Genomic DNA, 27,028 nt, shown 5'->3' with positions numbered 1-27,028 from the left:
AACAAGCTTAGTTTTCATCTCTTTCCTCTAACTGGCAGTAATTAGCAGGAGCATCACAGTGTGCAGCAGGTGTTAACAGTGTTTACTGTACTTTACTGTATTTGTTTTTTACTGTATGTCACATAATGTAATGAGTTGCACGTGCAGAGCTGTTGGTTTGCTGACGTTAAGATAAACCTGAGCAGTTTCATTAACACGTCACTTTAACATTTTAGAGCCTCCTCTACACAACACAGAGACACAAAGTTAATAGTGAAAACCTGGACTCTGAAAAATCTGTTTACTTTAAAAAGACGTGGAGAGATAAATCAATATTCAGATAGTAACTGATAAAAATCTAATTAACTTAAAAATATATAAATATAAATAACTTTTGGTGTCTCTAATTTTCCAATACAAAGTTATTTGTCATTTGTTGCTGTGGTTTTGTACGGAGGCCGGGAGGGAACATGGATGTGTGTTTTTTTTGTATAAAACGCAGTTAGTAATTCGTAATTAGTTTTGTTTTTAATGAAGCATTTTATCTTCGATGCTGAATTTAAATAAGGCCCCTCCCTCCTCTTCGTCTGTTAGGGAACCTCAAAGTGAAACTAAACTGTTCACTCTCCATTTTGTGTAGACAGAACAACAGCAGGACGGCCTCAGGGTGAGTGTTAACACACACTTTATCTTTATATCACAGTCAGAGTCTCTGAGTCTGTTTTCTCTCTGTGAGCTGAAGAACACAAACATGTTGGATGAACTCAGGAACGCTTCATTCAGAGACTTTAACTTTTTATCTGTCGAGAACTAAACTGCGTCACTGCGTCACTGTGTGTGTGTGTGTGCGTGTGTGTGAGAGAGAGAGACGTTGTGTGTTACTTCCTTTTTTCAGTCCTCCGCAGCTCATGAGCTAACTTGTTCACCTTCCTCTGTCGTGTTTTGGTTGTTTCTGATACAACACTAAGATTAAGATATATAACTTTGTGTGAAGAGACAGAGAGAGATGACGTCTCCTCTGTCAGTACATCTACACCTCTGAGGCGCTCTGTCGAGCAACATAAAAATCAATCGCGCGTCTACACGACTTTATACGGTAAAGCGGGGATTTCATGGAGCATTCACGGACACTTGAAAAATTAGGAATTCATAACTTCAAAGGCTCAATTGTTTCGTACTTTCTTTTGACGAACTACATCAGCTGCTTCTATCATTAATGTCTTGCTGTTACTACGCAGCTTTTTAAAAATTATTATGTGAAAGATCACATTCAGTGACATTAGCAGACGCTAAAACAATAATAAACTTAAAATCAAATTGTTATAACTCCACCAAACTCACCAGAAGCTCCCTAAATACTCCTTTGAGAATATTATCATGTTTTTCACGCAACACTTTTAATAATTTAATGCTAAAATACTTATATTATAAGGGATATTCCGGTGTAAGTTTAATCCATGTTCTAACACACTGTGAAACTGTGTTAGACTCCCTCTGGAGAGATCAAGTTAGCAGACCGCTAATTTACGGAGTTTTATCAACCTCAGAAACGACCGCACGACAACAATACACTGCAGTAAATGGATCCAAATATAAACCGCCACCAAAAAGCCACAAATAATGCTCAGAACAGCACCAAACTTCAGCAACAGTACAAATAGGGTCTCAGCACATATCTCATCAAAGCAGTAATGATCATCATTGAGCTGCGGGACTCTACTGCACTCGGTAATCAACTCACAGGGCTTCACCACAACAAGGAAGGTTCTCAGGTGGTGAGATTTGTTTATCAAATACAGCAATGATATCAAATGTTTGATGCCTCGAAATATGTGCTGGGACCCTATTTGTACTGTTGCTGAAGTTTGGTGCTGTTCTGAGCATTATTTGTGGCTTTTTGGTGATTTAGACCATGGATTAAATTTACACCGGAATATCCCTTTGATATCATTAATAATTAGCAGCCACTATAAAATTCTTTATATCTTCAAATCAAATTGTTATAATCGAACTACACCAGATTCTTATATTAGGACTCTTTGTTTCTCAATTTCTACCCTTTCTCTCACTATTCTGACTGACACAGTGAATATTAATTAACAAGCTCAGTGTTCATCTCTTTTCTCTAACTGGCAGTAATGAGCTGCTGTGAAGCCTGAAACAGACACAGACACAGTGTGCAGCAGGTGATTTATTCAAAGCTGCTGCTGTGCTCTGTAACTTTTATCATAGTTTCACTGTTCTGTACTTTACTGTATTTTATTTTTTACTGTCACATCATGTCATGTAACGAGTTGCACGTGCCGAGCTGTTTGGTTTGCTGACATAATGATGTCATAAACCTGAGTAGTTTTAGTAACACATCACTTTAACATTTTAACATTTCACCGGATGATGCAAACAGTGAACTCTGTGTACTCAACGTCACTAATCATTAACTGGTCAACGTGTCTGTTTGACTTTGAAAAGACATGAAGAAAAAAACTTCAGATTGTAATTGAAAAAATGTTTTTATTAACTTAAGATATAAAAATATAGATAACTTTTAATGTCTTTTCAATATACAAACTTTTTTTTTCACTTGTCACTGTGGATCTGTAAATGGATACTGGCCTCTGTAGTTCTGTTGTTAATGATACATTTTATTTTCAATGCTAAAATTAATCGTCACTGTTCTGGCTGCATACTAACGGAAGGAAGGGGAGGAAACCTCAAAGGCTAAAAGTGAAACTAAAATGTTGAGACTCCATTTTGTGCAGACAGAACAGCAGCAGACCTGCAGCAGTGTGAGTGGGTGAGTGTTAACACACACTTTATCTTTATATTACAGTCAGAGTCTCTGAGTCTGTTTTCTGTTATGTTAACATGAACTCATGAACGCTTCATTCAGAGACTTTTTATCTGTCGAGGACTAAACTGCGTCACCGAACAATAACGAAACTAAACCAACAGTAAAATGTCGTCCCGCTTCTGAAACATGAAGTCGTGTTGAGGACGGAACTAAACAGTGTGGTAACAACAGAGACAGAGTGTCTGCTGGAGTCACAACAAACTGAGTTTATCTGCTGCTGGTCGACTTTAAGACGAAGCTGTCTGACTGCTCTGTGTGACGTCACACAGGATTCATCTGTCACACACTCGCACTCCACGTGGTGACATGTGACAAATGGCTGCCCGAACATGAATTACAAAAGTCCATTTTATGGTCTTTTGTACGGTTTTCTTACACTGTGTGATTGTGTTTCACTTCCTGTTCTCTTCAACAAACTTGTTTCCTGATTCTTGTCTCCTGAGCTCAAAGTCAGTGTCACTGTTTCACCTCTCAGACTGACTTCAGAGCAGAAGATGAGTGTTCCTGTGGAGGAGGAGGAGAGAGCAGAGTCTCCAGTATCCATCTGTCTGTCTATGAGGAGTTACTGCTCCAAAGAAGAACCTCTATACTTAAGTACTGAACCTGGACCCTCAGACACAAAGTAAGAACTGGTCCTGACTCATTTTCAGTTTTCTCCGTCAGTCACATGATTTGTATTTTTCTGTTGATTGTGAGTATAACAACATTTCTTTTAAAATGTAACTGCTACATGAACGTTGATTTAACGTTGTGATAAGGTCGGCACAATTATTTGACCTATCTGCCTCTATTTTGCTTATTTAGAGCTGTTTAAACAGTTTGTCATTAAAGAATTTATCAAGGATTAATGTGATATAAATGAAAACATTTTTGGTGTTTGCAGGGTTCAGTCCAACAGACAGAGAGCAGAGAATCCAGGATCCAGCTGTCTGTCTATGAGGAGTTACTGCTCCAAAGAAGAATCTCTATACTTAAGTACTGAACCTGGACCCTCAGACACAAAGTAAGAACTGGTCCTGACTCATTTTCAGTTTTCTCCGTCAGTCACATGATTTGTATTTTTCTGTTGATTGTGAGTATAACAACATTTCTTTTAAAATGTAACTGCTACATGAACGTTGATTTAACGTTGTGATAAGGTCGGCACAATTATTTGACCTATCTGCCTCTATTTTGCTTATTTAGAGCTGTTTAAACAGTTTGTCATTAAAGAATTTATCAAGGATTAATGTGATATAAATGAAAACATTTTTGGTGTTTGCAGGGTTCAGTCCAACAGACAGAGAGCAGAGAATCCAGGATCCAGCTGTCTGTCTATGAGGAGTTACTGCTCCAAAGAAGAATCTCTATACTTAAGTACTGAACCTGGACCCTCAGACACAAAGTAAGAACTGGTTCTGACTCATTTTCAGTAAACTTCAGTACTGAGCCTGGACCATCAGACACACAGTAAGAACTGGTTCTGACCTGGGCTGGACTTGGACAAAAAATTGGCCCTGGCATTTTTGTCTTAGACCGGCCCCTCATAATTTGCAGAGCACAACCGACTAGTGATTTGTGTATGTGTTCCCAGAAGGAATGTATTTTACTATTATCCCTTCTTATTTCATTGGGCTCTGTCTATTCAGCTCTATTCAGTATCTCCAGGATACATTTTTATTTTTTATTAATAATTGGAAAAGGCTCATAGTCATGCATGACACCAACCAAGATAACTGAAAAGAAAGGGCTGGAGTTGGCTTCAGGCATTTTTATAATCAAATAAATAATAACAGCATCATATTCCAAAAAAAAGAATGTTTGCCTTTAGGCTTATTAGAAATTTACAGTTAATCATGACTTTAGAAGCCTATCAAATAACCATTGTGGAATGCAAATAAGTAAATTTACTCAACATATAGTTCTACCTCTTTTCAAGCACAATGCATCATCAACATCCTGAATCTCAGAAGTTGAGCGTCTTTGGTTAACTCCACCACTTCTGTCTGCTCTGTGTAGTTCAATTGATACTTTTATCCTTTTTATTGAAATCATCTCTAATATGTATTTTCCTTTACACTTACTTTAGTAATGCTTAAATTGCAAAGCTTTTACTTTTCATTTAGCAGTTTTAAAATCTGTTTTTTAAACATGTTTAACCACAGCATAGAGGGTTGCAACAAATTCAAACTACTATGCAGCCTTTCAACACACCTTTAACCATAATATCTGAAATGCTGTGATGGAGCCTAAAATGGACACTTGCTGCTCATCAACACTTCTCAGCCTTGACTGTTTGCTATTCTATCAGAATAAGGTGCCGTGGCTGCCAGATTTGGGGAAGTATGTAAAACCAATTAATATTGATACTCATCAATCGTAATTGCTCATCATTCTCATGTAATCAGAGTTCTGAAAATTACAACCTGACCCGGCCCGCAAGTTTTTAAGTCCGAACCCGACACAGCCTGACACACCAGCATGAATTGTCTGCCCGGGTCATTGGCAGATTTTTTCTTCCCGAACCCACGGGTCCAGTCGGGTTTGTCGGGCCGGCCCAACCTGTTGAGAACTCTACATGTAATAGAGCTAACGCTACCTCCATCACCTCACAGTCCCTGTATTAACGTTACTACCTGCTTACTGGTTGTACCACACTTTCAGTCAGCCTGCATCTTTTGGCCGTTTTTGACTACTTTTGATTTTACCATTATATTTCACCTTAAAAATTATTTACCTTGCCTTGTTTGGTGTCGTTATTTTCAGCACAACCTCACATGTGTGATTGAACAGTTATTTTTTGTAAATTTGACATACTGTATTAACACAATAAAATCGAGTAAAAAAAAGAGTACGAAAAAGTTAGATTTTTTTACTGTGAAAACCACAAATATGTTTAACGAACCAATTGTATTATTTATAATCCAAATATAAATTGTTGTTTGCTAAAATTGTGCATACGTTTTTTAAATTTAGAAAGTTATATGTAACTATTTACATTTGAATGCAGGTGATGCCTCAGGCTCAGGCTCCCTCAGCTCCTTCCTGCCTGCTCAACATTCAGCAGTCTCCTTGTTTTGTTTTGACACATTAAACAAAAAAACGACTCCACTACGCACTAAACACTAAATTACACACTAACTATACAGTCCAAACATGCTAAATGTCTGTTACTGTTACTGCCGCCGTCCCTCCCACAACTTCCCCCTGTTCTTCGGCAACCAAATCGCGTGTTTTGCCATATAATTTTGTGATTGGTTGGTGTGGTGCCTTTCTCCACCAATAGGAACATGTGTTTTTGCTTGCAAACACTTCCTGCTTGCGGACACATTTTCCTGAGAGAAGCCCGTTTCTATCGTCTCTTCCTGCAACATACGCGCAGCAAATGTGACGGCATTGTTAGTGGAAAAGCATGGCGGACATTATTTATCGTATCTCCAGTTTTACTTGGCCTATCAACACAATTTAAAACTGGTATATAGTTTGAAGACCGCACCAACACACAAAGTCAGAACAGAGACCCACTGAGGCTCTGGCTTGCTGCTACGTCGTCTTAAATCAGTCACGTGATTTGATCACGCCGATCGATCGTCGACTCCTAAGGGTCAAAATAGACAAATATGAACCATATAAGTAAGTAGTCTCATCTGTTTGATGAAGCCAAGTGGAGCACAGAACAAATCAGCATCACACACATGAAGTTACAGAGTATAGTCGCTCCCATCAGGATTTTTGGGGCTGATGACGCAAACCAATGGCTAGAAACAGTATTGGCCTTTCCCGATCACAAATCAAAATGTTCTTTCTTTTCTATATCATCATCTGTAGCTGTTATTTGTTAGTCTCATCTTTAAAAACATTAAAAAATTGAGGGAACTAGTAGTTACATTTATTTAGCTTGATTCAAAGAAACAGGTTTAAAACAAAATGAAAAGTTATCTGTAAACTGTAAAGAACAGAATAAGGAAAGATTCAGTGTCTCAGGTGTTTCAGTCTTTGGATTTAAATCTTTGTGTCCTGTCTTCTCTGCTCCATCACAGAGAGACGAAGAGGAGTCATGTTTCTGTGAAGAAGCAGCCCACCTGCTGTGTTTGGTGTCAGGACGTCCTGAAGGATCCGGTCTCTACCAGCTGTGGACACTGGTTCTGCAGACGCTGCATCACATCATACTGGGACCAGTCTGCTTCACCAGGAGACTCCTCCTGTCCCCAGTGTGGAGGTAAGACCCAGAACAACAGCTGGACTGCAGACAGCCAGTCTGACCAGCACTGTACAGAGTAAGACTACATCAGTCTGCTGATTTCATCATGTCTGAAAACACTGTTGATTTAATAACGTGACATTTGTTTTGTGTCTCACTGCACAGACAATTAAGATCTTTATAAATGTCACTACATCTAAAGACCATCTGAAATATAATAACATGCTTTTTTCTACTCTGTGCTGCACCACGTCTCATCACAACCAATAGAAATACATTTAGATCTGATATGTTGATGATGATGGAGAAATATTATAACTGTGTAAAGCAGCAACATCACAGTTCTGTCAGACAGACTCACTGTCTTTTTTTACCTGGTTAAATAAAGGATATTGATTGATTGATTGATTGATTGATTGATATACTTTTATATTGATCGTTTTTATAGTGAAAATAAAATAATAATCATAATTTTTTTATTTTGTCTCTTTCAGTAAATGTTGGTCTGCAGGAGGTTTTAGATGAACATAAGATCAGTCTGAGGAGGAGATGTGAACGTGTGACTGAAGGAAGTGATGAAACAGGAAGTGATGGAACAGGAAGTGGAACCCTCCTCAACAGGATCTACACTGAGCTCTACATCACAGAGGGACAGAGTGAAGAGGTTAATACCCAACATGAGGTGAGGCAGCTTGAGACAGTTTCCAAGAAGAACACCTTCAGTGAAACTCCAATCAGGTGCTGCGACATCTTTAAAGCCTCACCTGACCAACAGAGACGCATCAGAGTGGTTCTGACCAACGGCGTCGCTGGAGTTGGAAAAACCTTCTCGGTGCTGAAGTTCACTCTGGACTGGGCAGAGGGCTCCGAAAACCAAGATGTCAGTCTGCTGGTTCTGCTGTCGTTCAGGGAGCTGAACCTGATCAGAGATGAGCAGTACAGTCTTCTCAGGCTGCTCCATGTTTTCCATCCAACATTACAGAAGGTGACAGCAGAGAAGCTCGCTGTCTGTAAACTTCTCTTCATCTTTGACGGCCTGGATGAAAGCAGACTTTCACTGGATTTCAACAACCATGAGGTCGTGTCTGATGTCACACAGAAGTCATCAGTCAGCGTGCTGCTGACAAACCTCATCCAGGGGAAGCTGCTTCCCTCGGCTCTCGTCTGGATCACTTCCAGACCTGCAGCAGCCAATCAGATCCCTCCTTCATGGCGCGACAGGGTAACAGAAGTACGAGGCTTCACTGACGTCCAGAAGGAGGAGTACTTCAGGAGGAGGTTCAGTGATGAAGAGCTGTCCAGCAGAATCATCTCACACATCAAGACCTCCAGGAGCCTCCACATCATGTGTCTGATCCCAGTCTTCTGCTGGATGACTGCTACAGTTCTGGACCACATGTTGACTACAGACCAGAGAGGAGAGCTGCCCAAGACCCTGACTGACTTGTACTCACACTTCCTGCTGGTTCAGACAAAGAGGAAGAAGCAGAAGTACGATGAGGGACGTGAGACGAGTCCACAGGAGCTGACGGAGGCTGACAGGGAAGTTCTTCTGAAGCTGGGGAGGCTGGCGTTTGAACATCTGGAGACAGGAAACATCATGTTCTACCAAGAAGACCTGGAGCGCTGTGGTCTTAATGTCACAGAGGCCTCGGTGTACTCAGGAGTTTGTACTGAGATCTTCAGAAGAGAGAGTGTGATCTTCCAGAAAACAGTCTACTGCTTTGTTCATCTGAGCGTTCAGGAGTTTCTGGCTGCAGTCTACATGTTCCACTGTTACACCAACAGGAACTCAGAGGTGGTGAAGGACTTCCTGGGAGAAAGGAGGGAGCGTAGATGGAGGGAGCATAGATTCAGTGGCCCATCCCTGAAGGACCTCCTGAGAGGTCAGAGATATAACAGTGACTCATCCCTGGATGTCTTCCTCAGACATGCCATGCAGAAATCCCTGGACAGTAAAAATGGCCACCTGGACCTGTTTGTTCGCTTCCTTCATGGCCTCTCTCTGAAGTCCAACCAGAGTCTCTTAGCAGGCCTGCTGGGTCAGACAGACAACAGTCCAGAAATCATCCAGAGAGCCATCAACAACCTGAAGAAGATGAACAGTCATAAGATCTCTCCTGACAGAAGCATCAACATCTTCCACTGTCTGATGGAGATGAACGACCACTCAGTCCATCAGGAGATCCAAGAGTTCCTGAAGTCAGAGAACAGATCAGAGAAGAAACTCTCTGTGTTCCACTGCTCAGCTCTGGCCTACATGCTGCAGATGTCAGAGGGGGTTCTGGATGAGTTGGACCTGAACACCTACAACACATCAAAGGAGGGACGACTGAGACTGATCCCTGCTGTGAGGAACTGCAGAAATGCTCGGTAAGTCCAGATGTGATCATGACAGTGATACATTTTCCCAGCAGGTTCTGAGCACTTTTTCAGTATAGATTGTTCTTCTAGCCTTTTGTTTTAACATTAAAGATAATCATAGCTTGTTTTAAGAAAGAAGTGACAGGACGCTATTCTGTGGTGATTTAGTGATGCATCTCTTACCTCATAATCTTTCTTAGAAGTTTAATTCAGTAACTTTAAGTAGCGCCAGCTGATCTGACCTGTTTTAGAAGCTAGCCGTATGTTTTAAACACTGATCCTTGCCAACGTGATCAAGTTCAGTGGATCATCTTTGGAGGGGACGATTACATGACATTTTCTCAAGAGCAAATCCTGAAAGGAAACCAAATGTAGATCTAAAAGAGAAATGTGTCACCCTGCCAGCTATAATGATATACTGGGGGGAAATCCTCGATGGGGGTTTGTGCCCCCCCTTGGATTAACGCTGGTCTTTGTTCTTTTTGTATGGTTAGATTATGGCTGGGGTTATCCCCTGAGCACAAATCCTGAAATTAAATTTTCAAAATCTATCTGTCCAAATGCTGAACAGTTGGTCTCACTTTAATCTATTTAAAAGGGACTGACATTTGGGTCATTCTGTACCAACTCAACTAGGCACTCCGAGTTATCATGGATTTGAATGTTTTATATATATGTAATGACTATCAACACTTTGACATAAAAAGTTCCAAGGAAATTAAAACAATCATTCTTGGGGAAATCTATGGTCAAAATAACCCCTTAAGTGTGTTTTTCAGCTCAGATGCTATACAAACAAGTTCTGTGGCACTCTACAGAAAGTGGAAAGGAGAGTGATTAACATTTTTTTTAAATGTCAGATTCTTTGTTGTGGTAAAACAATAATTTGATTACTGTATCCATTCAGCAACAACTATTTGAATTAAAACACGTTTCTTTAGGGTTTTCTGGACATCCAGGGCACATTTAAAACCCAGCCCAGTGAAAAATAAGCAAATATCTGGTTAGGTTCAAAATACACATACAAAAATTCTGAAATGTACCTCTGAGGGCAAAAATCCCACAGGACTTTGTAAAGTCTCGTTAATTTAATAGGTGAAGTTTCAACATGATTTTCATTTTTAAAGAAAATTCATTTTGTGTGCTTGGAAATTTTGGGTGGCTTGGCATTGAATGAGCCACTGGTAACAAAGCTGTGGGAAATCCAGCTTCCTTTAAGAAAATGATGGATGGGTAAAGAGAACATGCTTCTCATTTTGCTCAGTTTGGATTAGATCCAGTTATTAAGATGACTGAGGAGGAAGCAGAGCTCAGTCAGTCAGCTGTGTGTTGATGAAGATGACAGTGTTGATGAAGATGGTCTAAATCTGTGGTTTGAAATGAGAGCCTCAGAAGTGCTGGGATTTTTATTTTACTTTATATGGGCCATTTTAGAATTCTAATGGAAAGTCTATCTATCATAAAATAACACAGTTTCATATGTTATAAACACAAGAGAATGTATGTAGCAAATCTTTTTTTCTTTCATCATGTCTGATGTGATAATTATTCCAGACCTGACTGAGTTCAGCAGTAACATGAGACGTTTTTAATGTATAAATTAATAAATCTGCATTTTTTTATTAGATTGAATTCCTGCAGTTTGTCAGAGATCAGCTGTGCTTCTCTGGCCTCAACTCTGAGGTCCAACCACTCCCATCTGAGAGAGCTGGACCTGGGGAGAATCAAGCTTAAGGATTCAGGAGTGCAGCTGCTGTGTTCTGCACTGGAGAGTCCAAACTGTCGACTGGAGACTCTGAGGTCAGTACACCAACACTATTTCTTGATTGTAGAAAATGTTCACTGTGTAAAGTTTATAATATTTGTTAAATTGTCTAAGAGTTGTTGGTGTGTGTGTTTGGTTCTCGCGGTGTTTCTTGGGCTCGATTTTAGACAACATTTGGGAAATTGGGATGAGGGAGGGCTTTAAAAATCACTAGGAGTTTTCATTGATGTATGCATGTGTTTGTGTGGATAAGATATAAATATATTACAAAATATAAATATGTGGTAATAACCTAAGTTTAATGATAAGATATACAAATTTGGTCAATGTACATGTATAATGTATAATATATTATAAGTTAAGTTTGTGAATTTGTATGTGTGAGTGTATCTATATACACTGAACAAAAATATAAACGCAACACTTTTATTTTTGCTTTATTTTACATGAGCTGAACTCAAAGATCTAAAACTTTTTCTATATACACATAAGATCCATTTCTCTAAAATATTGTTCACAAATCTGTCCAAATCTGTGTTAGTGAGCACTGCTCCTTTGCCGAGATAATCCATACCACCTAACAGATGTGGCATATCAAGATGCTGATTAGACAGCATGAATATTGCAAAGGTATGCCTTAGGCCGGCCACAATAAAAGGCCACTCAGAAATGTGCAGTTTTGCTTCATTGGGGGGGTCAGAACACGCTGTCGTATATGTATCGTATACATGTTGTATCAAGAGCATCCCAAACATTAGGGGTGGGAATCTCTTGGCACCTCACGATTCGAATCGATTCCGATTCAGAGGTCAACGATTCGATTCTAAATCGATTCTCGATGCAGCAAGTTCTTATGTACATTTCCATGCACGATTTAAAAAAAATAAATAAATTAAATCTGAGTTTGCTAATCACTTCCTTCACTTTTTTCTCACTGTGTGACTACTTGGTACTTTCAAAGCAAAGTATTTGTAATGATCCATACTTAATTTACTTCCAATATATTTAATTAATAAAACAAATGAAAGAAATGTGGCCAGTCAACTGGAAGGTTACATTTGCTAGCAAACATCCTGCTTTGCAAAGAACCAAAAGAAAAAGAAAAGTGTTCCTGTAGCAGCATACATGTAGTACATTAATACAGCTGCAGCTGGTCGACGGTCGATACAGGTGTTTGTATCACAGGTTGATCTGGACGTCTCACACTTTGCCACAGCTGACTGACCTCACGCTGAGTTCGGGCTGGATTTCAACATACTGTGCGGGCTGTTTGACAGTGTACAGTTTTCACATCGACTTGGATTCAGCTTAATAACGATGTATGCGGCTGGGAACGATGGCATTAAGTAACCATTTGAACGCACGGCGAAATGACAGAAATACCCGATAGTTAGTTACAGGTGTCGCAAGTTAACCTGGACACTGCGCACTCAACGCCACAGCTAACAGCTATCAGCTGTTAGCTAACAGCCGACAGCGGTCTCAGCGCTGCTCTCGAGCCACTCGGCGTGAACAAATGCCTCAGACTGTTCCACCTATGAGTTGTTTGTGAGTACAGACATTCACGACATATCCCATGTTTTTTGTTGTGTGCACGCCGTCAACTGTCCGGGCGCTGCACTTCTGAGTTCTGAGTTCTGCCTCTTGCGTTCCGTCAACATTACGTTGTTAATTAACAAGTAGAAAATCGATTTTTTTTTTTTTTTTTTTTTTTAAAGATTTGTTATGGCATAGACACCTTTATTAAGCAACAGAGAGATAGGAAATATGGGAGAGAGAGGGGGATGTGACATGCAGCAAAGGACCTCCGGCTTGAATCGAACCGGGGTCAGCTACGTATGTGGCATGCGCTGTAACCACTCGACCACCTGCGCGCCAGAAAATCGATTTTTGACATTTGTGAATCGATTCAGAATCTTCCACGTCCGAATCGCGATTAATCTAAGAATCGATTATTTTTCCCACCCCTACCAAACATGCTCAATGGGTGACATGTCTGGTGCAAGAAAAGGGATGTTTTCAGCTAAGACAAGTGTCTTCTTGATTTGGTCATTTGCTCTCAGAGATTATTGAATAACCTGATTTTCCATTAAATGCTCAGTGCTTGTAGTAGAAAAAAAAATAACAGCACATTAACTACAGTTTTATTCAGCATACACATAATGAACATAAATGACATTAACTGTAAGTCTGGCAATTCATAAAATAAGATAATACTTTATTCGTCCCACAAAGGGGAAATTTGCAATTTGCATTTCATGTTGATAAATTTCAATCCCTGCATTTTTAGCCTGCAAACTACATTAGTGCACTAAAGTACAACACAAATAACCCAGACCTGGTGGAGGTCTGTGCTCTAATCAGACCATGTTCTAATAATATAAATTACAGTATATATTATAAATTATTGACAAAAATGTACATGCTATGATCATAATACTAGTACAGGTTGACTTAAGTGTTGTTGATCAGCATACTTGACCAGCGCATGTTATGGTAAAGTTTATGTTCCAGTGTGTACGTTGAGTTTGCATACAGAGATGTGTGGAACCACATCGGACTGTTAGACAGTTACAGGGGTCGACAATATAAATGGCCCTGTGGCCCGGATGTACTTTTAAAACTGTCAGGGCCACCAGAACGCTCCAAGCCCTGGCCCGGTGGGGCCAGTGAAAAATAATACCTTGAAAAAAGATAAGTAAAAAATATAATAAATCTAATTTCATGTTAATTCCCTGTGGTTTGAAATGATTTCTGTGAAATCGTCTCGGTAGCTAATTAACGCTAATAGTGTTACGAGATCCCGACCCGATCAAAGACAGAGACATCTACTGTCTGTGTGCACTGAGCGTTGTGCCCTGGGACGTCAGCACACCACCTGCAAGCAACTGCAGTGTGCACAGCTCGTTCGCCCTAGCGGAACGCGTGCCGCTTGCTCACTGCTGCTGACTGAAGGTTGTCACTAGAACCGATAAGAACCTTTTTTACGGTACGATGAAACTTTGCCCTCAGCGCGCGTCGAGTCCTGTTGGGACCGATGCGGACATTACACGCGGGCCAGAGCACGCGCTGGGTCTCGGTGCGGCTACAGTCGAGCTCGCGGTCCATTTATGTGAACGCGGCCGATCCTCGAGCCGCTCCAGCTGCTCGGTGTGCGCCACAGCGGTGGTGCGCATTTAGACCATAATACATCCATGGTTTGGAGCAGAGAAAAAACAAACGTGTGTAAACACAAAATAGAGCTGAAAAATGAAACAATGAGTTAGATTTGCATCAGTCTGTGGAAGCAGCTTAAAAGCGAATAAATGAGAACAACAGTTCTATCATTGAACTACCGGAAGATAAAAGTAATGACTACATGACTTTCCGTTTGTGTTTAGGCATATTTACCATTTTAACTGTTTTTACATCATTGTTAAAGCACAGTGGAGATTAAATACAAGTTTGATGTGAAACAGTTATTTATTTATTTATTAAATAAAGTAGCCAAATGAAATTTTTTTTTTTTTTTCTTAAATCGTGGTATCGAATAAGTATCGAGAATCATGGAAATTTACTAGTATTGTTATCGTAGAAAGTTCCAGCCTTGATTGCTAGACTGCAGGAATTGGCTGGGATATGTTGACATTGTCCTGGGCCAGTGGTTAGAATGGTGGGGCCAGTGATCTTCAAAAGCCACTGGCCCAAATTTCCCTTATTGTCAACCCCTGAGTTAGCTTTACCCCTGACTGCCTCGTGCAACTATGGTGGTGAAAAAAGTTCGCTTGTCACAAAAAAAAAAAAAACTTGCTTGACTTCCATCCGGGGGATATTCATGTTATCTATCGCTAACCTGCAGCTCTTTGAACAAGTCTACATGTCTGTCAGCGAGATGTTTTGCCAAGTTGGATGTGTTGGCTCTCTTGGTCATTATGGATTTAAAGCATCGTTTACAGACGGGCTTTGTGGTGTCCGTGGGCTTAATAATAATAACTTTATTTATATAGCACTTTTCAAACACGAGTTACTGTTGGCAATGTAAGCGAAATATTTCCATATTTCACTCTGTGCGTCTGCTTCTTCAACAACCTAGGACAGTCGGCAGGAGCACTCATGCCACTTTCAGCCATGTCTGTGTTGCTCTGCTCTGTCACAGTGAAGCCACGCCCACTCTGTCTGCAGGCAGTGAGGAAGCAGAGAGAAGCTGCACACACAGACACGCTGCCCCGCTGTGGCACAAAGTTCATAAAGTACCGATACTAATAAAACGTGAAAAGTATTGTTTTTAACAGCTGGGTACCGCGGTACCTTTCTAGTATCGGTTTACTGTGCAACACTAGTATAGATCCTTGCAACACGGGGCCATGCATTATCATGCTGCAACATGAGATGATGGTTGTGGATGAATGGCACAACGATGGGCCTCAGGATCTCGTCACGGTATCTATGTGCATTCAAAATGCCATCAATAAAATGCACCTGTGTTCGTTGTCCACAACATACACCTACCCACACCATAACTCCACCGCCACCATGGGCCACTAGATCCATAACGTTGACATCAGAAAACCACTCACCCACACGACGCCACACACACTGTCTGCCATCTGCCCAGAACAGTGAAAACCGGGATTCATCTGTGAAGAGAACACCTCTGCAGCATGCCAGATACCATCGAATGTGAGCATTTGCCCACTCAAGTCGGTTACGACAACGATCTACAGGTCGAGACCCTGATGAGGACGACAAGCATGCAGATGATCTTACCTGATACGGTTCCTGACAGTTTGTGCAAAAATTCTTTGGTTATGCAAACCGATTGTTGCAACAGCTATCCGGGTGGCTGGTCTCAGTTGATCTTGGAGGTGAACATGCTGGATGTGGTTACACGTGGTCTGCGGTTGTGAGGCCGGTTGGATGTACTGCCAAGTTGTCTGAAACGCCTTTGGAGACGGCTTATGGTAGAGAAATGAACATTCAAGGGCAACAGCTCTGGTGGACATTCCCGCAGTCAGTATGCCAATTGCACGCTCCCTCAAAACGTGCGACATCTGTGACATTGTGCTGTGTTATAAAACTGCACATTTTAGAGTGGCCTTTTATTGTGGCCAGCCTAAGGCACACCTGTTCATGCTGTCTAATCAGTATCTTGATATGCTCTGGATACGATACGTATACGACAGCGTGTTCCAGTTCCCGCCAATATCCAGCAACTTCGCACAGCCATTAAAGAGGAGTGGACCAACATTCCACAAGCCACAATCAACCACCTCATACTGACTGGTTTACTGACCCCCCCCAATGAAGCAAAACTGCACATTTCAGAGTGGCCTTTTATTGTGGCCAGCCTAAGGCACACCTGTGCAAAATTCATGCTGTCTAATCAGCATCTTGATATACCACACCTGTGAGGTGGGATGGATTATCTCGGCAAAGGAGAAGTGCTCACTAACACAAATTTAGACAGATTTGTGAACAATATTTTAGAGAAATGGATCTTTTGTGTATATAGAAAAAGTTTTAGATCTTGTGAGTAAAAAAAGGGTTGCGTTTATACTTTTGTTCAGTGTATGTACTTGTGTTCAGCACATATATATGCATATAAAGGTGTGTATGTAAATATATTTATGTATTATATGATATGTTAATTGTACATATATCAAACTGCATATAATTAGAAGGGAGTGTACAAAGGTAGACAGGTTCAGGAATGAAAGTAAATTGATGATGATTAATTACTGAGTTGTACAGGAGGATAAAAATAAGTGTTTCCTTTAACCTGCTCCTTTTCAGGCATGTCAGTGCATGTAAATGGAATATACTTTGTAACGTTCTTTTAATTGTATTAATTAATTATTAGATTAAATTAAACTCATTTGACTTTTTGTTTTGTTTTCACATGTATTCATTACTTCATGAATGAGTGGAGACCCTCTGAACTAATGTTAGTTTAAAATGGATAAAGTGTTAATGATGAATATGAATCTGTGTTGACGTGAACAGGTGTATGAATGTTATACTGACATTTGGATGATGTGTGTAGAAGACTCACTGGGGGTGCACAATTACTTTTATGACTAAGTGCAATATACAAATCGCAAGAACTGCAATTATTTTATAAAGTAAAATGTGTCACAAAACAGTGTTGTAATGATATTTTGTAGGGCTGCAAAGATGTTCTGACCTACAAAGTTTGTTCTCCAGACGTAATAGATCATGTTTGTTTGGCAGAGACAGGGAGAAATGCCACATCGTCATGATTTTACTAGTTTTTCAGTAACAAGGAAAATTGTGATGTAAAATGTAATCATCCATGATAATAATGAATAATATCGCAAAATCTGTCAAAGTAATTACAATATCACTTTTTGACCGTATCATGCAGCCCTAAAAAACACAATGACAAAATCACTTGAGTCATTTTAGAGAAAAGCTCATTGATAAAGACATAGTGATGTTAAGCTCCACATTTAAACACATCAGATTGTGGTATAAATGGTTTCATCTACATAAACACTTCTATATTCAGAATGCAGGGATGCAGTTTGTCAGAGATCAGCTGTGCTTCTCTGGCCTCAGCTCTGAAGTCCAACCCCTCCCATCTGAGACATCTGGACCTGAGTAACAACAAGCTGCAGGATTCAGCAGTGAAGCTTCTCTCTGCTGAACTGAAGAGTCCAAACTGTCGACTGGAGACTCTGAGGTCAGTACACCAACACTAGTTCTTGATGTCCACTTTGTAAAGTTTGTAATATTTGGTAAAAAGAGTTGTTGGTGTGTGTGTTTGATTCTTGCTGTGTTTCTTGTGCTTGATTTTAATTGTGCACATAGTATGTCTAATTATATATAGTTAGATGGGAGTGAACGAAGGTAGATAAGTTCAGGAATGGAAGTAAATTGATTCTGATTAATTACTGAGTTGTGGAGGAGGATTAAATAAGTTTATACTTCATCCTGCTGCTTTTCAGGCATGTCTGTGCTTGTTAATGGAATATACTTTGTAACGTTCTTTTAATTTGATTAATTTATTAATTATCAAATTAAATTAAACTAATTTTACTTTGTGTTTTGTTTCACATGCATTCATTCCTTCATGAATGAGTGATCTGTACACTGGAGACCCTCTGAATGAATGTTAGTTTAAAATGGATAAAGTGTTAATGATGAATATGAATCTGTGTTGACGTGAACAGGTGTATGAATGTTATACTGACATTTGGATGATGTGTGTAGAAAGCTGACATGATGTTGATCCTCAATAACACTAGAGCTGCACAATTACTTACAAAATAATCAAATACACAACATGACTAAGTGCAATATACAAATCGCAAGAACTGCAATTATTTTATAAAGTAAAATGTGTCACGAAACAGTGTTGTAATGATATTTTGTAGAGCTGCAAAGATGTTCTGACCAACAAAGTTTGTTCTCCAGCCGTAATAGAACATGTTTGTTTGGCAGAGACAGGGAGAAATGCCACATCGTCATGATTTTACTAGTTTTTCAGTGACAATAGAAAATTGTGATGTAAAATGTAATCGTCCATAATAATAATGAATAATATCAATTCATTACAATTCAAACTTTATTAGGACATGTCTCATGAGAGGTCCATAATTGATTGTCGAAAATATCTTAATAACTGTCAAAGTAATTGCTATATCACTTTTTGATCATATCCTGCAGCCCTAAAGAACACAATGACAAAGTCTCTTGACTCATTTTAGAGAAAAGCTCATTGATAAGGACATAGTGATGTAAAGCTCCACATTTAAACACATCTGATTGTAGTATAATGGTTTTATCTACTTGATGTATTCTATATTCAGAATGCAGGGATGCAGTTTGTCAGAGATCAGCTGTGCCTCTCTGGCCTCAGCTCTGATGTCCAACCCCTCCCATCTTAGACACCTGGACCTGAGTGAGAACAAGCTGAAGGATTCAGGAGTGAAGTTTCTCTCTGCTGTACTGGAGAGTCCAAACTGTCGACTGGAGACTCTGAGGTCAGTTCACCAACACTATTTCTTGGTTGTAGAAAATGTCCACTGTGTAAAGTTTATAGTATTTGGTAAAAAGAGTTGTTGGTGTGTGTGTTTGGTTCTTGCGGTGTTTCTTGGGCTCGATTTTGGACTAAATTTTGGAAATTGTGATGAGGGAGGGCTTTAAAAATCACTAGGTGTTTTCATAGATGTATGCATGTGTTTGTGAGCATAAAATCTAAATATGTTATAAAGTATAAATATGTGATAATAAATTAAGTTTCATAATAAGATATAGAAATGTGGTCAATGAATATATAATATATAATAGTTTAAGTATATATTTGCACGTGTGAGTGTATGTATATATGTACGCGTGTTCGGCACAAATGTATATATTCATACAAATGTGTGTATGTAAATATATTTATGTATTAAATGTGATATGTTCATTGTACACATAGTATATCAAATTGTATATAGTTAGATACGAAGGTAGATAAGTTCAGGAATGAAAGTAAATTGATTCTGATTAATTACTGAGTTGTGGAGGAGGATTAAATAAGTGTATACTTAATCCTACTGCTTTTCAGGCATGTCAGTGCTTGTTAATGGAATATACTTTGTAACATTTAATTAATTTGATTGATTAATTAATTAATTATCTAATTAAATTAAACTAATTTTACTTTATGTTTTGGTTTCACATGCATGTGTTCCTTCATGAATGAGTGATCTGTACACTGGAGACCATTTGAACTAATGTTAGTTTAAAATGGATAAAGTGTTAATGATGAATATGAATCTGTGTTGACGTGAACAGGTGTATGAATGTTATACTGACATTTGGATGATGTGTGTAGAAGAATGACATGATGTTGATCCTCAATAACACTAGAGCTGCACAATTAATAATCAAATAATCAAATACACAACATGACTAAGTGCAATATAAAAAGTCGCAAGAACTGCAATTATTTTTAAAGGTAAAATGTGTCACAAAACAGTGTTGTAATGATATTTTGTAGAGCTGCAAAGATGTTCTGACCTACAAAGTTTCTTCTCCAGCCGTAATAGAACATGTTTGTTTGGCAGAGACAGGGAGAAATGCCACATCGTCATGATTTAACTAGTTTTTCAGTAACAAGGAAAATTGTGATGTAAAATGTAATCATCCATAATAATAATAATGAATATTGCAATATCTGTCAAAATAATTGCAATATCACTTTTTCACCGTATCGTGCAGCCCTAAAAAACACAATGACAGTCATTTGACTCATTTTAGATAAAAGCTCATTGATAAAGACATAGTGATGTTAAGCTCCACATTTAAACACATCAGATTGTCGTATAAATGGTTTCATCTACATAATTTATTCTATATTCAGATTGCGGGACTGCAGTTTGTCAGAGATCAGCTGTGATTATCTGGCCTCAGCTCTGAGGTCAAACCCCAACTCCCATCTGAGAGAGCTGGACCTGAGTGAGAACAACCTGAAGGAATCAGAAGAGAAGCTGCTGTCTGATCTCGTGGAGAGTTCACACTGTAGTCTCTCCACAAGACTCTGAGGTCAGTAGAGGGTTTGAGTCAGTTCCTGCTGGTTTCAGCAGTATTGAGTCAGCCAATCAGATCAACCAGCAACTTGTTGTTATCATGTGTTTGAGTTGATGTGAAGATGACTGTTTTCATCTCTACAGGAAATAAAGCTGGATTGCAGCTGACAGCATCAGATGTTTAGAGAGAGTTTGCTCTCATTTCAACACTAAGGAAATGATCATTTTGTCTTCGTCACAGCTCTCAGATCAGTCTGACTAAACTTCACTGCAGATCAGAGAACCGTCATGAGATTTAGTGACCATGTGATCTTAATAAAGAGGAGAATCTCTGCTGTAGTCCAGTAACCACAGCTGGAGGTTTTCTCTACAGACTTTATGAACAGGAATATATCTGTCCATTTGATCGGTCCACATATTTTTATAACAGACTCCTATTTACATATTTGTCTCGTAATATTTCAAAGTAGATGAAATATTCAAATGTCACAAAGACATTTAAATCTAACAGCAGTAAATCATAATTATAGTGAGCAGTATCCCAGTTTCTGCACTAATGATGCATTCAGGGACTCTCAGCTGTTAATTGTGTACTTCGGTGAAATCTGCAAAGTTAACAGACTTGATATCCAAAGTGTCTGCAGGTCTGTGAGCTTCACTCCCACACATTCACATGAGAGCTGAAAGGAAGCTGGCTACGCTACACAGCTGCTCCACTTCTGGTGCTGCTGGTCTTTATAGTGGATGTGCTGCATCACTGACTGAAAACTGATGAGAAGAATCTCTGTAAACATTAATGACTTGTGTTGTCTCTCTTCTCTCATCAGATGGAAGTGATCTCTGTAAGGGTGGTGGTGTGGAGAGGATCAGCTGTGTCCTGATGATCCAGAGAGATTGAAGCAGCAGAATCAACTGAGATGACCCTCAGTGCTGCGGTCTGAACTGCTCTAAAATCTGCTTCAGTGTTAAGTTAACAATCATCCATTTATGTGTAGAGACACAATTAGGTAAAAAGTGGTAAGTGTGGAGATTAAATGTGCAGTTGTAGAAACTGCATCAAATAACCAAATTATATTCAGCGTGGTGGGAGTCACCAGGCAGATGGAAGATGGAAATCAAGAGAAAGTGTTTTCAGATAGATGCGATGTGAGACCAGTGGGCTCACCTAGCCCCAGCAACCCACACGAAGGCCGGTTGGGTCAATGACCCACAAGTGGCCCAACGGCTTTGAAACTCAGAGCGCACGCCTGTCTTTATCGACTCTTTAAAGACACTCCCACACAGAGTTTAAAGGCCTACAAACTCAACTCCAGTTAGTAAGAACTGAAGAAGCCTCTTGGATGACACGTGAAATGTCTAAACCCTCTGTGGTCGACTGATATGTCCAAATCACGTGACCGATTTAAGATGATGTAACAGTAAGACGCAGCCTCACTGAGTCTCTGTTTCAACTTCAACAAACTATATAACAGTTTTTAAATTGTGTTGATAAAGTAAAACCGGACATTCAATAAAAAAAATTACGCAAGGCTTTATCATGAATATTGTCGTCACGTTTAGTGCGCATTTGCAGGCAAAAAAACCACGTGACACCCCCATTTCTATTGGTGGAAAAATGCACCACATCAACCAGTCGCAAAATTATATGGCAAAGCACGTGATTTGCTTGCTGAGGAAGAGGTGAAAGTTGTGGGAGGGATGGCGGCAAAAGATTGACGGCGGTAGTAAAAGCAAGTTTTGAAAGTTGAGAGATTTGTGACATTTAGCGTGTTTGGAGTGTGTAGTTAGTGTGTAGTGTAGTTGTTTTTTTGTTTTCTGTGTCAAAACAATGAGATTACTGAATGTGGAGGCAGAGCAGCTCTTCTATGAGCTGGGAGGAGCTGAGGGAGACCTGAGCCTGAGGCATTGTCTGCATTTAAATGTAAATAGTTACATGTAATAACTCTGTAGATTTCAAAAACGTATGTACAAATTTAACAAACAACAATTTATATTTGCATTCTAAGTTTGTTAAACATGCTTGTGGTTTTCACAGTAAAAAATCGAACTTTTTCCAAAGCAGATTTTATGATTTTAGTGAGATTTCAGGTCCACTGTGTTAATAAACGACACCAAAACAAACAAGGCAAGGCAAATAGTTTTTAAGGTGAAATGTAAAAAGTAGTGAAAAATGGTCAATTATACCCTGGACTCCAGAGGGTTAACTTAAAGATCCTTGTGGGCCGAATTACACCAAAGTGGTTTTGGCTGTGGAGGACTGAAGTGTCTCCCTGACGTTTAAAGAAACTGAAGCGTCCAGTTGCCTACAATACAGCACTTACAATGCTTGAAGAATGAATTCAGGTCAAGTCATATCACAGAGAACTGTCTTTGTTTTGGGTTCATACCGATGTGGTAGACAGATAAATTCTCTAGGTGTATTTGCTGGTCTCAGTTACTATTTATTGATTTTAAAACACCTTTTAAGAAACAACCTCTCAGTGGAGACAGATGAACAGATGCTCTGCTGCTGAGGCTGCTAGGCACCGCTCAGCCTCAGGTAGTGTAGGAGGTCATACAGAGATCAAAGTAGACAAAGAAGTTGCCAGAGTAACTGTGTAACCAGCATGATGACACTGGCCTTCAAGGCCTTCAAGGTCTTCAAGCGAGACTTCTTCTCTATTCTGGAGCCTCAGTGGTGGAATGAACTCCCGACCAACGTCAGGACAGCAGAGTCACTCTCTGTCTTAAGCCAAAGACTCAAGACTCATTTGTTCAGACTTCACCTCGACCCCGCAGAGCATGACTCCCTCCCAACACCCCTCTATTTTTTTTTTTTATGTACACACTTGTATGTTTGTATTGTCAGCACATCTATCACAGCACTTATGCACTTAAAGTATCTTTGATAAATAGCAGCTACGATCCTCAGATGATGGCTTGAGAATTTTTTCTGTATTTCTTTTTACTCCATAGAGTAATGTAACATATGAAAGCGTCTGCTAAATGCCCTCAATTTAAGTGTAAATGTACATGTAAACTTAAAATGACACACGACTGTCCCTCACAAGCCATCGGAGATATGTTTATTACATTCATCATTCATCACAGATGAGGATGATCTTTTAATAAAAGTGGATACATTTACTACTGGTACTTTTTAGCTTGCATTACATCACTATTATGTATTGCTATTATACATTATTGTTGCATCAGTGTCAAAAATAGATTGATTAATCTACATTAACTTTTTATACATCATATTATAAGCATGTACAAGTTACAGCTGTGTAATTAATGCATTCTGACTTTTAACCAAATGTATATTGAACTTTGAAATGATCCAGATTTAGATCAGTTTTTGGGGACTGTGTTTTGTTTTATTTTGTTGTTTATTTTTCTGATGTTAAATTTTATTCCTTTTCATGAATCCTTATATGTTTTATTATGTAAAGTCACAAATGATTATTAATGGATTGGGTTTTATTTTCTTTGCTATGGTTGAATTTTATCATAAAATAAGCATATTAACCTTTTATAACGACTTTGAAATGACATCATGTCTTCTTGTAGGTCTTAGTTTTCCTGTTTTTCTTTTAATTTTGTGTAGTTATTTGCTCTGTCTTTTTTTTCCCTCTTTATTTCTCGTCCTGCAGATGCATGTGACCTCTGACGTCTGTCAGAAATCTTAAAGCTCGTGGTTTTATTTTGCTAGTGTGGTGAAAACCTTTTCTAAAATGCCTGTTACTGTATTGCTGCTCATAATATGACTGTCATGGAGCCTCATGTTGCATCTTTATTCCTTTTCATTCATCCTAATATGTTTGTTATGTTTCAACCATTTTGCTATCTATCTGCTAAAAGTAATTTTAATAAATACATATGTTGTCATCATCATTTCATTTCTCATTGTCTTTAATCATAGTATTAAGTGTGTTTAATTCGTCCATAATACTGATCATCCAACTTTTTAAACTTCTTTGTTGTTTTCTGTTTGTGATTTATTTACCAAATATTCCTGTGACTGTTTTTTTCACTACATCACAAAAGATATCATCATTTCATAGTTCTTTTTTTAAATTTCCATTAGCCACATAAATTACTTTGTTGTTTTGTACCTACTAAATTGATCGTAATTGATTTGTGATCAGAAAGGTGATCAACATCATGTGAGGATTCTGAAACAAAATGTAGAAAAGAGAGACAATGAAACCAATAAGTAATTCTGGATTCTAAAGATCTGATGGAGTCTCTCCAATTAAACATCTTCACATCAGGATTGAAACCACCAACCATCTTTGACTTGAGGGATGATCACAAATAAAGTCAGTACTTTTGAGTCTTGATTGTGGGACTGAGCCTCTATGTACTTTATCTACAAGATCACCTGGAGCATCTTCATGATCTCCAGTGTGCCTCCTCACATTGGTTTTATAGTGCTTCTGTCTTGATACTAAGTTATTTCATTTGTGCCTGATGCGTTGTTATGGCTATATAATTTATAGACCATGAAAAAAAAAAACAGTTGTTCACCATCATCTAAAGTGAACAACTCAACAATGTCTGCAGTCTGGAGTTTTGAGAAAAAAGTGGACTTAGAACATTAGAATGAAACAGCTCCCAGGTCAGTCCTTCTTCCTCTCTGCCTTCTAAGCCCCTCCCACAGAGGAGGAGCCTGCCCTGCACGAGCAGGCTTGTTACCACGGCAATAGAGGACGCAGATAACCAAGACTGCACATTCACAATAATAACAACAACTTACAACAACATAAGCCCTGACTGTTCTATTTGTGATTAATACAACAGAATTACAGTGACGAGTGCCTCCTGCAGATCACTGTAGATATCCAGAGTAACAATCAATATTCTTCACATCACTGTAGACGAGTCACCAGGTGATCATTCAGGTAATCATCATCACCTGCTGCCTGTCTGAAGCATGAGTAATGTTGTTTCTATAAACCAATTCAACCACTTCAGAGCACCCTGAACACAACCTAACGTTATTAGAACTGCCTGCTCACTTAAAGACACTTTTGCTAACCAGTAGCCATAAAGACAAAGCTAAACACAGGAGTTAGCATACAAGCTAACAAGCTAGATTTAGCAACAAGCTATGTAGCTCGACTGCAACATCGTACTGCAATATGCGCTATTGTGAGTATTACTGTAATCACCGCCATCTTAGTCTCGTGGTTAAAACATAGAATGAAACATATATCCAGGTTACCTGTCCAGCAGAAAAGTCCTTACAGATCCAGCAGCTCCTCCACCTCTGAAATGACACTTCCATATGTATCCTTGTTTTCTCTCTGGCTTGGTCCAGTTCTTTGTTTTAACACTGCGGGGCTGCAGCATATGCACGAGAATGATTGACACTTCTCAGACACGCCCCTTGGCTCTGATTGGTTGTGTTGATCCCTAAGTGGTGGATTCTTGCAGATCAAATTACAGCCACTGGGTGGAGCCACAGACAGCTGACCTGTATCTGATTCTACTGTCAGATCATAAGGACAATTTTAGCAAATATAACAAAAACAATAGTTTCAGACTACAACTTTAATTTTCACTGTTCTGGATGAAGAGGCTCCCTCCCTCTTTGTCCGTTAGGGAGCCTTGAAAGTGAAATTAAGTGTTCAGACTATTTTAAGTCGACAGAACAGCAGCAGGACGGCAGCAGTGTGAGTCAGGGTGAGTGTTAACACACAGTCTATCTTTATATCACAGTCAGAGTCTCTGAGTCTGTTTTCTCTCTGTGAGCTGATGAACTCATGAACGCTTCATTCAGAGACTTTAACATTTTATCTGTCGAGCACTAAACTGCGTCACCGTGTGGATGCGTGTGTGTTTGTGTAGCACTGTAGATATTAACAGATGGCTAAGACTCAACGGCAGGTTCGGAAAAGCAGTTTTAAGACTAGTGTTCAAGAATAACAGACAACAGACTATGAGGTCAGTTTGAACTGCCTGCATATTTATATTATTCGCAAAATGGTACATACATAGAGTATGGTACCAGACAACATGGACAGAGGAATATTGTACTCAAATCCCTTAAACAACAAAATAAAACCCAATATATAAAAAAATATTATTTCTCCCTGTTTTGTCTCTTTGAGTTTATATTAACCCGATTTGAGTTAATAAATCATGTTCAAGTGGGATCCTTTAAGTTGTTGTCTTCATTTTAATTTCTCGTTTCTTTGACTTGACTCAGTTCTGGGTTCTCATTCTCAGTCAGGCCTTTTTTAGTCTGTCTACCGCTCAGTAGTTAATTTCAACCAATACATTAGTCCTTATAGCAACTTAACAGTTTGCATTATCATTTTGGCACAAAATGCATGAAAACACAAAATAAAATTTAACACAAGATCAAACTGAATTTTCACAGA

At 39.1% G+C, this 27,028-nt stretch overlaps 3 protein-coding genes and 1 long non-coding RNA gene across 4 annotated transcripts in view; 3 read left to right on the top strand and 1 right to left on the bottom strand.

Annotated features, from left to right (window-relative positions):
* pcbp4 (poly(rC) binding protein 4) overlaps window positions 1–27,028 on the bottom strand; it is a 488,978-nt gene that overhangs the window by 264,061 nt on the left and 197,889 nt on the right. The gene's annotated exons all lie outside the window — the stretch shown is intronic.
* LOC115582738 (NACHT, LRR and PYD domains-containing protein 3-like) lies at window positions 450–14,319 on the top strand. Its single transcript, XM_030418905.1, has 5 exons — window positions 450–455; window positions 620–646; window positions 7,522–9,383; window positions 11,001–11,220; window positions 14,152–14,319. The coding sequence occupies exons 1-5, from the start codon at window positions 450–452 to the stop codon at window positions 14,317–14,319; spliced, it is 2,283 nt and encodes a 760-aa protein (XP_030274765.1).
* On the top strand, window positions 17,782–24,533 carry LOC115582696 (uncharacterized). Its single transcript, XR_003984216.1, has 2 exons — window positions 17,782–17,821; window positions 21,485–24,533. It is a non-coding gene; the product is annotated as an uncharacterized LOC115582696 (long non-coding RNA).
* The window catches only part of LOC115582688 (NLR family CARD domain-containing protein 3-like), a 48,916-nt gene continuing 48,181 nt past the window's right edge, over window positions 26,294–27,028 (top strand). The window contains exon 1 of the mRNA XM_030418802.1: window positions 26,294–26,327. The gene's annotated coding sequence lies outside the window, so the exon portion shown is untranslated. The remainder of the gene's footprint in view (window positions 26,328–27,028) is intronic.

Source organism: Sparus aurata, chromosome 6, assembly GCF_900880675.1.
Source record: "Sparus aurata chromosome 6, fSpaAur1.1, whole genome shotgun sequence".
NCBI classification, from domain to species: domain Eukaryota; kingdom Metazoa; phylum Chordata; class Actinopteri; order Spariformes; family Sparidae; genus Sparus; species Sparus aurata.
Note: the sequence above shows the minus strand (reverse complement) of the source record. Positions and strands in the feature narration are given on the sequence as shown.

Coding starts and splice junctions, on each gene's coding strand:
- LOC115582738 (XM_030418905.1), top strand. Junction 9,384..11,000: donor AGGAACTGCAGAAATGCTCG/GTAAGTCCAGAT, acceptor TTTTTTTATTAG/ATTGAATTCCTGCAGTTTGT. Junction 11,221..14,151: donor TTGTAGAAAATGTTCACTGT/GTAAAGTTTATA, acceptor CTTTGCCCTCAG/CGCGCGTCGAGTCCTGTTGG.